General features: G+C 40.8%; 1 protein-coding gene across 5 annotated transcripts in view; it reads right to left on the bottom strand.

The window, feature by feature from the left end:
• Nucleotides 1–16,861, bottom strand: part of DGKI (diacylglycerol kinase iota) — a 295,355-nt gene that overhangs the window by 41,591 nt on the left and 236,903 nt on the right. For 2 of the 5 annotated variants that reach the window (XM_020792200.3, XM_078376255.1), the window contains one exon: nucleotides 15,492–15,617. The exons of the other annotated variants lie outside the window; for them this stretch is intronic. In XM_020792200.3, coding sequence (XP_020647859.3) covers nucleotides 15,492–15,617 — 126 coding nt within the window. The remainder of the gene's footprint in view (nucleotides 1–15,491; nucleotides 15,618–16,861) is intronic. 5 annotated transcript variants of the gene reach the window in all.

The raw sequence follows: 16,861 nt of genomic DNA, 5'->3' as shown, positions 1-16,861 counted from the left end.
CTTACTAAAGTTGTTAGGAGTCAGATGTGACTTGACAGCCCATAACAACAAAATATGATAACATGATAACAAGTTGCATTTCTTTTCCTAATCAAGCTGAGCAGGAAATAGGTCTTGCAGGAGGCAGAAGAATGAATGAATGAAAATACTAGGAAAACATTAAGGAAAATTATACTTTGTGGAAGGGATTATTGATCCTCGTTTTCCTTTCCCGGCTTCTCTTCTTCCAGGCTTGACCTGTAGTCTCTAATGTTAGAAGTGCCAGGGATTAAGTGGTGCCCACCCATTATCCTTCTTCCATCAGACCCAGTACACAATTGAAAAGTCATTTCCCAGCTTCAGCTATCTCATGACAGAGTACGAAAATAACAGAATACTGTAATTGCTTTTGCGAGTCTGGCCAAAGAGGAGTGTATAATCAAAAGGTCCATCAAGTCTGCCATTTGGGCAGCTGGTGTGTGCGGGGAGAACGGGATGATTGGGTCCAGGCCCCAGCCAAAGACGGGGATTATAGTTCAGTAGTGCTCAAAGGCTTGCGTACTGAAGGTTTCAGGTCATCTGGCATCTCCACTTCAACAAATTAGGTAGCAAATAAATGGAAAGATGTCCTCCCTGAGACTTGCTCCTGCCAGTCTCTGAACTTTGGGAAGTCCATCCTCCTCCTCCTCCTCCTCCTCCTCCTCATCATCATCATCATAATTCATTGTTGTTCTTTTTGTTGCTTAACTATATCACTCAGAATCTTCACATTAGCATGGCCAGCTGCCCAGGGGTTTCTGGAAAGTGTTGTCCAAACCTTCGCAACACGGTGAACCCAGCCAACATAGGCAATACTGGTCTAGATGGATAAATGAACTGAAATGGCAGCAATGTCCTGAAACTTGCTTATCCAATTCCCTCTCCTGGTGAAAGACACAGAGCTAATATGGTCAGCTAATATAGCATACTGGTATCTGTAAGGCTTCCACTTGAGCTATATATTTTTGCTACGCTGTCCAGGAAAACCAAGCAAAGGGGAAAACATTTTATGAGTTATTAACCCCATGCAGATCCATGACCTTCCTACCGTTTAGACCCCCTTGTGGTCATCCAATAACAGGAGGGAAATCTAGCCACAGGTACTGCCTGTCATTTAAAGCCAGAAAAGGACAGCAAAACAGTTACTCATGTTTGCTATCACAAGCAACCATCTTCTTTAAAACCCTTTAAAAAATGTCTTGCACTCATCAGCATTTACTATCACAGCAAGATAGGTAAAGGTAATTAGCTCTGCATCTGAAATGACCAAAAGAAGTAGGAGAGGAAATCTACATGACAATTGCTACAAAGGAAACAACTGAAAGCGAAAAATAACAATATACTAACAAAAGGATCAAACAAATACCACTCTAAGCAATGGTAAACAAAAGCAGTATTAAAAACAAATTCAAAGCAGTAAGGCATAACAATCCATTTAAAAATCCCACTCAGGCAGCCAGTCACTGAGGGGAAGCTTGACTGAAGAGAATGCATCTTTGCCTGCTTGTGGAAGGACAGCAAAGATGAAGCCAGCCTGGCCTCCTGTGGGAGGGAGTTCCAGAGTCTGGGAGCAGCCACAGAGAAGGCCCTCTCCTGTGTCCCCACCAAACACACCTGTGAAGCCAATGCTTTAGCCAACATTGTACCAAAAATTCATGGTAACTCCCTACAGAACTTGGAAAAATCACTCCTTTATTTTTTGTTTGTTTATTTTGACTGCATGTCCCTGAATCCCACATCCAATACGGAGAAGGCCCTGGTCTCGAAACCCAGAATTCTTGGCTCAGTTCACCTAGTTCATAGGGTCCTGTTCTTCTAAAGACCTGTTGACTTAACATGAATAAGGATCCAGAGAACCCTTTCACTGAAGTAAAACATTGGCCAACTGGACCTCTTTTAACGCTAACAAGGAGGAGGAAAGCAGCATAGGAATTCATTTGCATGACAGGAAACAAGACACATGGATCATTTGCGACAGTATAGAGCTCAGTCTATGTGATTTGAGGATTCATGGAAATGTAACTAGCCTCCTTCAGGCACATTCTAAGCAAAATTCCAGTAACCGGGTACATTATTCATAAAGACAAAAAGCCTCCAGAGAAACAGCAAGCTGATGTAAAGCAGCTATTTTTATCAATAACCCTCTAACTGAGGCCCTCTGCAACCTAGAGCATTTTAAAGCAGAGCCTTCAACCATTTAAAGTACCAAATAACAATACCTTTATAGTACCTCTGTGGAGTCTTATGGCCCTTCTCTGCTTCGCTAATCAAGTAATGCGTTTTCCACATAGTTGCTAACGTCTTCTGAAAAGATTTCATTTATTAGTTCACTGGCCAAAAAGAGAGCCTAAAACTTTTTTCCTCCTTTTTTAAAAATGTGTCTCTCTGCTCTCATAAGCTCTTCTGCAATTGAAGGAAGTCCATTTTTAAAAACGTGAATAGTTTTCTAAGCTTGGATGTTGTTTTGAACAGAGGTGAAGGTGGTCCAAGATTGTGGGCCCATAAATGCAGACACATTTGTTTTGCCCTGTTTACTCTTCTGATCACACATCTATAGCAGTTATTTGATACAACACAAAATAAAACAGATAAAAGCAGTCCCCCCCAAGTCATTTTGAGCTCTCCAAAACACAGTTATCATGTACCCCTAGGGTAAGATTCCCACCAAAGTGTCAAATTCATTTCAGACTATCTGAAATTTACAAAGGATGCCTTTTAGATTATAAAATCAGCATGAGAATTATACTTAAAAAAATAACTTCCCAGGGTCTGAAGGTGACAGTGCCAGTCTCAAGCTATTTATGGTTAATAGATAAAGGCTACATTTGCATTTGTACTTTTCTGGCACCCAGGATCTGATCCTTGACTCAAGATTTGATCCTACCAAGCTACATGTGCAACCATTGGTTGATTCATCTCTGGGGGGGAAATGGATAAAAGTGAGGTCAACGTAGCCTTCCTCCTATAAACCCTCCATGCAAGATGCACTGGAGGGCAGGAAAATTTCCCTAAAATTTCTTCTGAAGGAAGCTTAGTCAGACATAACCTACTCCACCAATGAGCAAAGTGCAGCCCAGGGACTGCATGCGGCCTTGCCAGCCCTCCCCTCCACATCAATGCTTAGCTTTTTAGTTTTAAACAAAAGCTTCTGGAAGTCCAATTGCTGTCTAATGAGCAAAAGGGGAAAATTGCAAAAATTGCAAAATTTGCAAAAATTTACAAACATTGAAAAAATGCAAAAAAAGAGCAAAAATGTTTTGTTCACATCTATTTTAGGCTGGGTTGGGTGGACATTGCCCATTCCATCTTAATACTCCCTACTGATATCAGTTAATTATCTTCCCAAATATTTCCATTGTTTGATAGGGTCATCAGAGTTGCACCAAGTCTGGTATACAAGAGGAAGGAGAGGAATCATTGAAGTGTTAAAGATCCAACACATATCCAGGTCCAAACATCGACAGCATTGAGAGATGTTTATGTTCTTTGATTGTGGCTCATAAAAAGAGAGGGCGAGAAAGAATAACTGAAGAAGGACTGTAGATAAGCCCAGGTGAAGATCAAATTAAGTATTTCATCGCAATTGCTCATGTTTCGGAAAGATCACAGTCTCTCACAGATGCTTTTGGACTGCAGCTCCCAGCATCCTACAGCTCCTAGCCAGCACAAGCAATACTTTTCTGTATTCTAAATAAATAATATTTGCAATTCTGTTATGGGTGCAGTACTGGGTTACATAAGATTACTGCAGATGTGCCTGTCAGCATCTCATGTGCACGTGTTTTTGGTAAACACTCGGAAACTCAAAGACGGTGCACTAACCATCAAATCAGTTACAACTGGAAATGAGTACAAACCAAAAAATGGGTGATTCATGGTTCATGGCTATACACAAAGCATGAACTTTCACAAAACCCCTCAAAAATGAACGAGTCTGCAGCTCATTGTTCAGGTCCCTGCAGGAGGCAACATCCACCCACCCCTTCCTCTACCACTGCTCCCATCAGCTCTGCACTTCATCTTGAGGCCTCCTCCACTGTCTCTGGCACCATTGCTACCACCTCTGCCATCTCAGTCCTCCTAGGCAGCACGCCCGGGCCTGATGCATGTGCACATGCGCTCGCTGCTCAGCTGAGGAACAAGCACCTGTGCAGAATCAGCAGGCTTGGGTCCTTGCAAGAATCTGGGCCTGCTGCATGCGAGGACTATGGCTGCGCTGGAAGTTGTGGCAGTGGAGGCTCTAAATGAGAGAGCTGATGGGGGCAGGGGGTTGGGCAGGCATCCTCTTTTGCCAAACAAAATGAAGTGCTGAGAGGAGGAAAGTTCGCCAGTTCATTTCATTTCAGCAAAACATGAGCCACGTACTGAACCACCAGTCGGACCAGTCTGTGAGTTTTTCTGGTTCATGTCTTAGTTTGTGCCCATTTCTGTTTATGACTTATGGTTATTTTTTCCAGAGTTTTGTAGGAGTACAGTACTCAGAAGTGGTTTGCCCTTCCCTTCCGGGGCTGCTCTGTTTATTCTTTCAGGAAGCACAACAGGAAGTCAAGCTCCCAGATATCCATTGTACTGAACTATTCAGCCAGCTCTAGCTGCTATCTAAATTAGAGATGCACAGCCTGTTCCTCTTCAGATGTTTTCAGCTTTAACTCCCATAATCTCCAGCCCTTGGTCATGTCCAGTTATTGCTTCACAACTTTTCAAGTCCTATCCTGAAATTTCCAGTGTCATCTGGACACAACAATATAGGCATTTAATGCCTATAGGTAGCCAGTGTGGTGTAATGAATAGACTGATGGGTTTGGACTTAGGAGACCTGGGTTCAAATCCCTGCTTGGCCATGGAAACTCATTCACATGAGAAGTGGCACTGGAAAAAAAAACATCCCATACATGTTTCATTTATTAGGGTGGCTTTAAATCAGATGTGGCTTGACAGTATATAAAGCACATACGCAATCCCTTGATTTAAAAAAAAAATCCTGGCACTTTCCTATTTCTTATTTCCCCTCTACTGTCCATCATCAGATGTAACTTACGTAGTATATTTGTTTATGGTCCAGTGTAATGCTTCATATCTCAGCTGCTGCATCTTAAACAGAAGATTTTGTGTAGCAGTTGTGATATTACTTCCTCCTCTGCATTTTTGTTCACAATTGGCTTGGTAAGTTTGCCATCCCCATTAGCTTATCACTTTTAGTTTTATCTTTCCTATGCTAAATTTGAGCCAAGTTATGAAACTTATTATGCAAGCTGCTACAATTCTTGACATTCTATTGCCACCTAGAGGGGGTCTGGTGAAACTACAACCAAAGAAGAGGAAAGGGAACAGAATGTGAAATTAGAATGTAAATATGAACTGTAAGCCTCTTTGAACATATGCATGAGCAATCACACTGTTTTGCATTCCATTTTAGAAGATACATGCAGATAACATTTTACAATAGCTACAGTCTCAATGTGTTTTGGAAGAAATATGACCTCTTCAATGAAAGCTTAAAGTGTGGTCAATGAGTAAAGTGGTCCTTGGACTTTTTGAAACATCACCTTAGGTGGTGTGGGGTTTATTGTATGAAAGATTTTTCTTCCTGCTCCCCCAAAAACCCTCCCTAAATTTAATAGTTTTATATGAAAGTATCATTTCAAAGTGTTAGAGAAATTAGTTTAGATTCTACATCAGCTTTTGTGTGAAACCACTACCACTTCAGCCGCCATGAATCAGATACACAAGTCTACCCTTTCTGCAATATGATTATTTTAAAAAAATCCATATTCCTTAACTATCAAGGTTGATTTTAAACCTAAACATGCATGTGAATACCCATTTAGTCTGTGAAAAATAAAGAACAGCTGGTCAGTAGAAGCATTATTTCTGGCCTCTGTCTTTCATATTTCAATACAGATTTCCTTTTTATCTGTAAATTTTAAGAAGGAAACACACCAAGAAGATCAAATTCCTTTGCGTTCTTTCTTCACATCATTATCAAAATGGAAATCAATCAGTGAACAGAAATCCATTAATCACCATGCTATTTTTCCATTATTTGCCTTCACGCAATCTTCCTTCCTTCCTTCCTTCCTTCCTTCCTTCCTTCCTTCCTTCCTTCCTTCCTTCCTTCCTTCCTTCCTTCCTTCCTTCCTTCCTTCCTTCCTTCCTTCCTTCCTTCCTTCCTTCCTTCCTTCCTTCCTTCCTTCCTTCCTTCCTTCCTTCCTTCCTTCCTTCCTTCCTTCCTTCCTTCCTTCCTTCCTTCCTTCCTTCCTTCCTTCCTTCCTTCCTTCCTTCCTTGACTACGATCAAGGAAGGAAGGAAGGAATTACAAGTGACTATGATCAAGGATCCCTTCACAGATTACTGCCTTGTTGTGGTGAAGGGACTTGAGTAATTCAGAGAAGCTATGGGCTATGCCGTGTAGGGACACCCAAGACAGACAGCTCATAGTGGAGAGTTCTAACTAAACAAAATCCACCTAGAGCAGGAACTGGCAAGCCACTGCAGTATCGTTGCCAAGAAAACCCAAGAACAGAAACAAAAGGCTAAAAGATACGATGCTGGAAGATGAAACCCTCAGGTCAGAAGGCATCCAATATGCTACTGAGGAAGAGCGGAGGACAAGTATAAGTAGCTCCAGAGCTAATGAAGTGGTTGGGCGAAAGCCAAAATGATGCTCAGCTGTGGATGTGCCTGGAAGTGAAAGGAAAGTCCAATGCTTATAAATGCAATAAATAAATAATAAATAAATAAATGCTGCAAAGAAAAATGCTGCATAGGAACCTGGAATGTAAGATCTATGAACCTTGGTCAAACAAGAGATGGCAAGAATCAACATTGACATCCTGGATGTTAGTGAACTAAAATGGATGGGAATGGGTGAATTCAATTCAGATGATTATCATATCTGTAGGCAAGAATCCCGTAGAAGAAATGGAGTAGCCCTCATTGTCAACCAAAGAGTGGGAAAAACTGTAATGGGATATAATCTCAAAAATGATAGAATGATTTCAATACGAATCTAAGGCAGACCTTTCAACATCACAGTAATCCAAGTTTATGCACCAGCAGCCCATGTCGAAGAGGCTGAAATTGACCAATTCTATGAAGACATACAACATCTTCTAGAACTAACATCAAAGAAATATGTTCTTCTCATTATAAGGGACTGGGGTGCTAAAGTAGGGAGTCAAGAGATAAAAGGAACAACAGGTAAGTTTGGCCTTGGAGTTCAGAATGAAGCAGGGCAAAGGCTAATAGAGTTTTGTCAAGAGAACAAGCTGGTCATCACAAACACTCTTTTCCAACAACACAAGAGGTGACTCTACACATGGAAATCACCAGATTGGCAATACCGAAATCAGATTGATTATGTTCTCTGCAGCCAAAGATGGAGAAGCTCTATACAGTCAGCAAAAACAAGACCTGGAGCTAATTGTGGCTCTGATCATCAGCTTCTTATAGCAAAATTCAAGTTTAAACTGAAGAAAGTAGGAAAAACCACTAGGCTAGTCAGGTATAATCTAAACCAAATCCCTTATGAATACATAATGGAAGAGAAGAACAGATTTAAGGAAGTAGATTTGGTAGACAGAGTGCCTAAAGAACTATGGATGGAGGCTTGTAACATGTACAGGAAGCAGCAACAAAAACCATTCCAAAGAAAAGGAAATCCAAGAAAGCAAAGTGGTTTTGAAACGGTTGGGGAGACAGCTTGAGCGCAGATGGAGGAAATATCGCTGCAACTATGACCAAACACAGCTTAGAGCCCATTATCGGGCCTACTTTGTGGCAATACGGCTGGCGAAATGCCAGTATTTCTCCAGTCGTATTGCTTCCTTGGTGTGTCGTCCAGCAGAGCTATTTTGAGTGGTCCAGGACCGTCTTCAACCTAATGGTTCAGTGGAGGTCCTGGACTCCCCAGTGGCTCGCTGTAACGAATTTGTTAAACACTTTGAGGGAAAAATTGCTCAGATTCGCAGAGTTGGACTCCACTGTTTATGCAGAGCCTATGGTTGTGTCCAGTGCTCCGGACTTATGTCATAATTTATTGGATGAGTTCCAGTTGTTACGACCTGAGGATGTGAACATGGTGCTTGGATCGGTTTGTGCCACCACTACACAAAGTGCTTACTTTGACATATAAAGCCCTAAACAGCTTAGGACCTGGTTACCTAAAGGACCGCCTTCTTCCATATGAGCCTGTCCGTCCTCTAAGATCAGGCCGGGAGGCTCTTCTGAAGGTGCCATCCCTGAAAGTGGTGAGGGGGGGTGGCATGTCGAAATAGGGCCTTCTCGGCTGTTGCCCCCCAACTTTGGAATGCCCTCCCTATAGAGATCCACCTGGCTCCAACACTCTTGGCTTTTCGGTGCCAGGCAAAGACCTTTCTGTTTAGCCAGCATTTTAATTAAACAGTATTCCCTAGCTGGCCACATGAGCAGCAGGATTTATTAATATTAATGTTTTAAGAATTGTTTTAATATATGATATTTTATATTTTCTTTTTAAATGTTTTTAATGTTTTTAAGTTTTAATATTGTTGTACGCCACCCAGAAGCCACTGGTAATGGTGTGGCTAAAAAATATTGTAAATAAAAATAAATAAATAAATAAATAAATAAATAAATAAATAAATAAATAAATAAATAAATAAATAAATAAATAAATAAATAAATAAATAAATAAATAAATAAATAAATAAATAAATAAATAAATTGAGAACTTAAAACTGGAAGGCAGAAAATAGTAAAAAGAGGAATTTGGAATTTTGATATGGCAATATGTATAGAATGGATCTTAGTATGTCACTGTTTCTCCTTTTCCCCTTAACCTCGATCCCTTTTTCTTTCCTTCTACGCTTCGTTAAAAAAATTCATGTTGGTAGCTTCTGTGACACTGTCCAACCATCTCATCTGGTTCCCCTTCTCCTCTTGCCTTCACACTTTCCTAACAACAGCATCTTTTCCAGGGAGTCTTCTCTTCTCATTAGATGGCCAAAGTATTGGAGCCTCAGCTTCAGGATCTGTCCTTTCAGTGAGCACTCAGGGTTGATTTCCTTCCGAATGCATAAGTTTGTTCTCCTTGCAGTCCAGGGGACTCTCAAGAGTCTCCTCCAGTACAATTCAAAAGTATCAATTCTTCGGCGGTCAGCCTTCTTTATAGTCCAGCTCTCACTTCCATACATCACTACTGGAAAAACCATAGCTTTGACTATGTGGACCTTCGCCGGCAAGGTGATGTCTCTGCTTTTCATGATGGTGTCTAGGTTTGTCATTGCTTTCCTCCCAAGAAGCAGGCGTCTTTTAATTTCATGGCTGCTGTCACCATCTGCAGTGATCATGGAGCCCAAGAAAGTAGAATCTGACACTGCCTCCATAACTTCCCCTTCTATTTCCCAAGAGGTTATGGGACCAGTGGCTGTGATCTTAGTTTTTTTTATGTTGCGCTTCAGCCTTTCGCATGATGTATTCTGCATATAAGTTAAATAAGCAGGGGACAATATTCAGCCTTGTCGTACTCCTTTCCCAATTTTGAACCAATCAGTTTTTCCATATCCATATACAGCAAGCACTAAATGACTGGCTGATTGTTCCAAAGATGAAAACAACCCATCAGATGCTTCTAACCCCTAAAACTCTGTGCAAACAAAGCAGCAGCTGTTGTAGTTCTGTGCAGTTATACAATTTACACAAAGCCGTTCTCACCAATAAGAACTACTGTATGATTGAGAGGGCCAAGAAGCATCTCTCCCTTTTGCATCTCTAACAAGCAAAGATTTGCAACTTTTCTTCTGGTGTCAGATACAGGTTCCCTTTGAGTATCTAACTGTTGTAGAACATGGATAAGAGGGAAGTATTGTTGTATTCAAAAGCCTGGTTTTTAATGGTTTTCCCATTGGTCACTGTGAAAACAGAATGCTGGACCAAAAAAAAAAAAAAAGGCCTTTAATCTGATCCAAGACAGCTTTTCTTATGTTGTTTCTGGCAAATCTGAATTGCAGCAGAACTTTTCTATGCCAGAGTATGAGACGTGGCTGGGCAATCAAGCATTCATTGTGAGCCTCGAAATAAGTCCCAAAGAAAGGTTGGGAGCTTGGCTGTTCAGACTGTTCATTTTCAGAGCAGGTGGAGAGGGAGGAAGGGAAGGAAGCAGGCCTGCTGGATGGCAGACAGGGGAAGGAGGTGGTGCTAATCAACAGCGAGCTTGTATGGGAGATGCCAATTTGTAAGCTCTTGGCATGCAGGGTGCATTTCGTGTCACTACCTGCCAGAACAATTTGTCAGCAGGACAAATCTCCTCAGCGATGCGTCAGGTGCAAAGATGCTACAAAAACATAATTAAGAGTTTCCCTGTCCAAGTCTGTGAGGAGGAAGGAAGAGCAGTCTTGCTTCCACCTTAGGGGATCTGAATTATATAATTATTCACTCAAAAAGTGGCACAGAGAGGGTGGGGGGCAAGCCAACACTTTGCCATCACAGCGTGCGGCACTTTCATCGCATATGGTTAGGGCCAGAAAAAATGTCCTTTGCATCAAAAAAACATTGCTGCTTTCTTTCCACCTCTTAGTGCCTGTATCTCTAAGCAAGGAGGGACTGCACGTTAGGGAGAGGGCCAGGCTTATTCAAGGAAACCTTCTATTTGCATAGGAAACAGATCTGAGCAAACACCTGTTGGAATTGTTTCACAACTTTAGTTTGGATTGGTTGGCTGGATTTTATTTGAGATAGCAATGGAATATGACACAACAATGCATTGCCATTTTAATCAAAACTGATGAAATGAGCTGGGAAGAGTAGTCGCTGGCCATGCAGAGTGTGAGATTCTGGGGAGGTGCAGTCTAAGAAATAAGTATTCTGGACACCACAGTGCACTTAAGAAATGAGGAATTCTTGCTGGGCTCTACCTGAATGATTGCACAATGCTTGACCTGTGACCTTAAATTTACAACTGTTGGCAAGAAATAATCTTTTCCAATCCCATTGCTTTGGGACTGTTGGCAGAAGACTGCTTTTTCATTCCCAGTGTTCTTAGACTGATATGCCATTTTGATAGACACCTTTTTGTTTGCCCATCACTGGTTGTTTTAGTCCCTGAATATACAAAGGAGCAAAACCAGAAACAGCAGGGTTCTCCAACTTCCTCAATACAGTAGTGCCTCGCAAGACAAATGTAATTCGTTCTGCGAGTAGCGCTATCTTGCGAAAAAATCATCTTGCGAAAAGCGTTTTCTCATAGGAATGCATTGCAATGAATTCCTCTGGGAACCTCCCAAGACGAATGAAATTTTTTTTGTCTTGTGAGGCATCAGTCTTGAAAAAAAAAACACGTCTTGTGGAGCATGGCCATAGAAGAAGCCGTCTTGCGAGGCACCATAGTGATCGCAAAAACCATTCGTCTTGCAGGTTTTTCGACCCACGAGGCGTTCGACTTGCGAGGCACCATTGTACTTGTTCCAAATCAGGGGCGACTAAAATGGGCAGGTTTGCCTTTTATGTGCACATTTAAGTGTATATTTTCTTTAAATGTAGCCACTTTGGGGCACATTTTTAAAAATGTTTTCATTAAACAGTGAGCTTATGCACATTTTAAAAAAATACTGTGTATGTTTCTTGTACAATCTTCAAATGGATGCAATTATCAAGGAAATTTATTTATAAAATATGTATTCTTAAATGTTAAGATCTCCAGTTGCAAATTTCATTCAAGTTTGGGAGGCGTGAATAGGATAAATGCTGATCAAAAATGAACTGAAACAAAGCTTTTCCCCTCAAAAGTTTCTGTAAGTGATATCCTAACTCTTTCTTAAGACCATTACAAGATCTGGGATGGATGAACATTGTTATTTGGACCATTGTAGAATGTTTTTGGGCTTGGGGGATAGTTCTGAGATGAATGCCACAGAGCAATACCAATCATTTTTCAGATTTGCCTTCTTTATTTTTCTTTCATCCAGGGCGGTGCCATTTATGGCCTCTGCCTTGCACTTGAAAGCACTGCGGTATAGATTTGTAATGCAGGCATTCCATGTGGCCGCAAGACAGGTGACAAACAGGTGATCTGCTCTGCTCATATGATCTAAGAAAAGCCATGGTACCCCGGTGAGTGCTTCAAAGGCGAACATTTCTAAGACACATAGAGAATACGGCAAGAAACAGTGTTAGCAATTCAGCTGATATAACATCCTCTTTGTTGCATGGATCAGCTTGGCTCTAGGTCATGAAGGTTGAACACTATTTGCCAAGAATTAGCCACACAAGAAACTAGAAAACTGCCCAGAGAAATATAAACAAACAAAATATAACAGAAATATAAGCAAACAAATGTATAGCAGGCCAATTTGTACATGTGGCCTAATCCAATCGGATACTGGGACTGACTTTTTCAATCCTCTGTTATCTGAGCTGTTTTTTTAAAAGAATGGTAATGTGTGTGTTATGTGTTATCAAGTTGCTTCCAACCTATTATGGCTCTAACAGGGTTTTTGTGGTATATAAGATATTCACAGAGTAGTTTACCATTGCGAGTCCCCTTATGTTTCCATGGCTCTGGGGGGATTTGAACTTGAATCTCCTGAGTCTTAGTACAACACTGTATCCAGAACATGACACTGGTTCTCATAAACCTAGAGGTACCAGGCGTTAAATGTAGGCCTATCCACATGCAGAATTAGGCACTAATATAACCCAGTCAATGAAATTATCAATTCAGCTGGACATTTACTAACATAAATGGGCATGCAATGTTAAAATGAAAGGGATTGACTTAGACTGGAATTGTCACATGAACATTTTCCACTATTACATTTCAATTAGCTTTAGTGAGGTCAGCAAGAGGAACAACAAAAGCTGTCGCTTCCAAATGACAAAAGCTATTGCTGCCTGTGAAGCTGTGAAATTCGATAACTCTCCGTGCTTTCTAGAAAGCTATCAATGCCATTTTTATTGTGAGGATAAAATGATGGGGAGAAGATCCATGTGCACTGTCTTCAGCTCATTGTGAGGAAAGTGGTGGTATCAGTGTAAATAATAACACTATATTGATAATAATAATAATCTTAGACCTGCAGAGCTGGAAGGGACCCTATGGATCATAAAGTCCAGCCCCTGTCAAGGAAGCACAGTGGGGAATCGAACTCGTAACCTTTAACTTACAGCCAGATGCCTAAAAGCACTGATTACAGCTGACAATAATATACTCTGAGATGTTGTTGGTGTTGTTGTTGCTGCTGCTGCTGTTGCTGTATTATTATTATTATTATTATTATTATTATTATTATTATTATTATTATTATTATTATTATTATTATTATTATTATTATTATTATTATTATTATTATTATTATTATTATTATTATTATTATTATTATTATTATTATTATCCTGGGGAAAAGCCTGAGTTGAGTCACTGGTGCAACTTGACAGCAAATCTCACAATTCAAATCCTCAGCCCTGATTTGGATTTTTTTTAAAAAAATCTTTCTGTTCTTCACTGTGCATTACCCACCCTGATGAAGAGTTTTAATGTAAGGTAAAAGAAAGGAATAGGGAGAGGAGGAATAGGATCCAGAGATCCAATTACAAGAGAGGGGGGGAAAGGAAAGCAAGAAAATGGCTTTTGGCATACAAGAACTGGGGATTTTCAAAGATTCACACAGCTGCTTCTTTCTCTCCAAAGCTCAAAATAAGGGCAAGAGGTGGTGGTGAGGAGTCAGATCATAGATGGGATTCCTCATCTTCATTCCGGTAAACTAATGTAAATGTAAACACCCATTTAAAATGAGTACAAGTATTAAAATTTGCCCTTTTCAATCTAAACATATTTTATTAGACTTTTTAGCTTATTCACAATAATTGAATGAGTGACTATTTTCCAGGAAACTTTCTACTTTCTGTCCACATGAAAATCTTCCGCTCTACAGTCTCTTCAAAACTAGAGTTTGAGCATATCTTGGCGCCACTAGCTTCCATCTGAGATTTCTCCTTCCCTGTTAATTCATCCGGTTCTAGCTAGGGCCATGTATTCATATGTGCTGCTAATACTGAGCAAGTGCTTTCAGGCTTGGATCTAAAAACCCCTATTGCTTCAACCATATCCTTCATTGTATATTTGTTAAGTTTTAGCCTCATTGGATAACTATTCCCCTTTACTGCTACTTATATATACCCAGAAAATATCTACATCGTTTCATGCTGTTGATCATAGGAGGCACAGTCAGCTGGATCATGTGAAAATTCAGAGCACAATACATTCCTTTGTCTGTAAGGCAACACCAAAGATAATTTATGCCTACAGAAGACAATGCAAATTTGGCATCCCTCAGCGGTGAAATGTAATAGCATTTATGGCTGAAAATTATGTATGTTGATGGCATTCCAAAGTCTGCTGCTAAGGACAACATCTGCTTACTAGTAAGGCCAGCTTTGGCTGCTTCAGCACTTTCACTTTTTGCTGCCCAGGTCTCCATGAGGAGAAACATGTCCAAATAAATGCTGAAAGTAATATAAAAGATTATCACTAGAAAGCTGGCATATCTTGGAAGAAGACCAGAAATATCTCAAACTGGCCATTAAGGTATAGCCTGGCAAACTGGCTCAGTGCCAACAAAAATAACACCAAGATGGTATTAAAATACTTAAGATTGTTGAGAAACCTGATGGATCATCTTCCAGAAGACAATGAATTGATTTGCAACCCCCCAAAGGCTGAATTCACATGGTGAATCCACCATGACATGTTAACAGCTGGAACTAGATACCAACATCATGTGGGTGGCTCATACAGTATTTGAAGAACCAAGCCAGCAGAACTAGGCATGCTGGGAATGGAATGGATATCTGTTTTGGCCCTGTTCATGTTGTGCCACTCAAATTTCCTTCAGCCAGTATGGAGAGTGGTGAAAGACAATGAGCAGCAAATTCTGGGGGGCTTCAGTTACTCCATTCTCATGTTATACAATCCTCATCCAATGGTTATGCCAGTTGATATTGCCATAATGGACAAACCAGACCAGGCAGAAATGGTTTTGGCAAGAATCATACAGCACCGTTAACCTTTAGAATGAGTCCCGATTTCAGTACTACATTTCTGTATTTTGCTCTTTTCCTTTGGGAAAGTTTGAGCCCAAGATGTAGCTCATGCTTTTTTGTCAATCACCACCAGGTTCAAATCCTGCCTCTCTAGGTATGGGTGGGAAATCCTCTGCCTGACACTCTCAAGACCTACGGCCAGTCAAAGCAATTCTGACTCAATACAGGACAGCTTCGTACCTCTTCTTCTCCTGTCCTAAGGCATACCTCTCTTAGGTGAGGTTCGGCAATATTTACCCAATGGGAAAAGGCAGGCTTCCAAATAGGAAGATCAGCAAAAGCCAAGAGTGCAATACAGAGGACACTGTACCAAAAATGCATTGGAAAAGAGCAGGTAAAATTGCCTTTGGTGATGGCAGCAATGCAGCATCAAGCAGAGAAAGGCAGAGGGCTCTTACTGCAGCAGGTGCATCTGGCTGGCCTCCTTTTGTTTTTCAGGTACCTCGTAGTGAGGAGACATCTTCCCCAGGCCACTGTCACTCAGCATACGCTTTCGAACAGCAGGATTATACTGATCTGATACTCTGAGGAAAATATATCCGAATGGAAAACGCTGTTAGTCACAGGACATGTGTTCCTATTCTATGTAGCTGAATATTCTTAGCAGCAAGGGTGGGCCCTTTGAGTCCATTTTTAAATTGTATATTTGGGATATGGTGTCGCAGGCCCCTAGCACCCTCCACACATCTCAAATTTAAATTTTAAAAATTGCCTCAAAAATCCTTTGGGGTCATGGACCATTTTTTGTCATATTTTGAGGACCACCCAGGGCGCCCTGTAGCCCTCCTCACTTCCAAAATTTTTAAAGAAAAATATTTTTGGCCACCAGAGGACAAAATTGAGCCTCTCCAATTTATTTGCAAGAAAAAAAGAGGGGCTTTTGTTTGCTTGCTTGTTTTGCAAGTGTAGCTCTCTAAGATCCAGTGATTGGTCAATGAGGCCCCTGGACCTCTGGAAATTGCCCACCTCATCTTACAGCTTACATTGATCCTTACTTCTATATCTCAATTCTATAAAAGTTGTGTTGCGGCTACACTTCTCTGTTCCATGTCCTGCTGTTGCTGCTGCTAACACCAATCTGAATTATTTTGTTTTCCCACATCACTAATGACATTTAAACTCCCCCAACCCGCTACTTCCAAGATGTGTTGGACTTTAACCCCTGGACCACCACAGCCATCTGTTCTAACTGGAGGATTCCAGGACTAGCAGTCTAACACATATAGAGGGCCCTAAGATGGGGCAAGGTGCATTAGGAATGCATTCATTGCTCACACAAATCGCTTGCAAACCTACTTTACTGTCAGGGCTTCCAAACAAGAAATTTGGAATGGTCGTATGTGGAGAAATTGAGATCAGCCATTTTAAAAGAATCTCTGTCAAAGAACCTTCCTCACACCCATACAACTAATAGCTCAGTAGACGGTTTAGGACCTGGATGGAAATGGTGTTATTATAGCAAGACCCAATCCCCCTTAAGGCCCGAGGGAGAAAAAGAGAAAAGAGGAGGAAGAAAAAAAATCACAGCCCCAATGGTGCAATTCTTCTTTTATTTTTATTTTTTAAATGACCCCCATACTTCTGTACAAAACAAAACCTGGAAGTGATTTTTGAAAACCGGTGTAATGTCTAGTTACATATGAAGGCACTGTTCTGGCCAGCAGAAAATCCTAAGGCTGGAAAAATGTATCTTGCCTACCCTTATTTTAAAGAGGATGACAGCCACTCAAACAGGTCAAATGGATATACCCTTGCTTAGTAGACATGA

Source organism: Pogona vitticeps, chromosome 5 (genome assembly GCF_051106095.1).
Source record: "Pogona vitticeps strain Pit_001003342236 chromosome 5, PviZW2.1, whole genome shotgun sequence".
NCBI lineage: Eukaryota > Metazoa > Chordata > Lepidosauria > Squamata > Agamidae > Pogona > Pogona vitticeps.
This window is presented reverse-complemented; position numbering and strand designations above follow the sequence as displayed.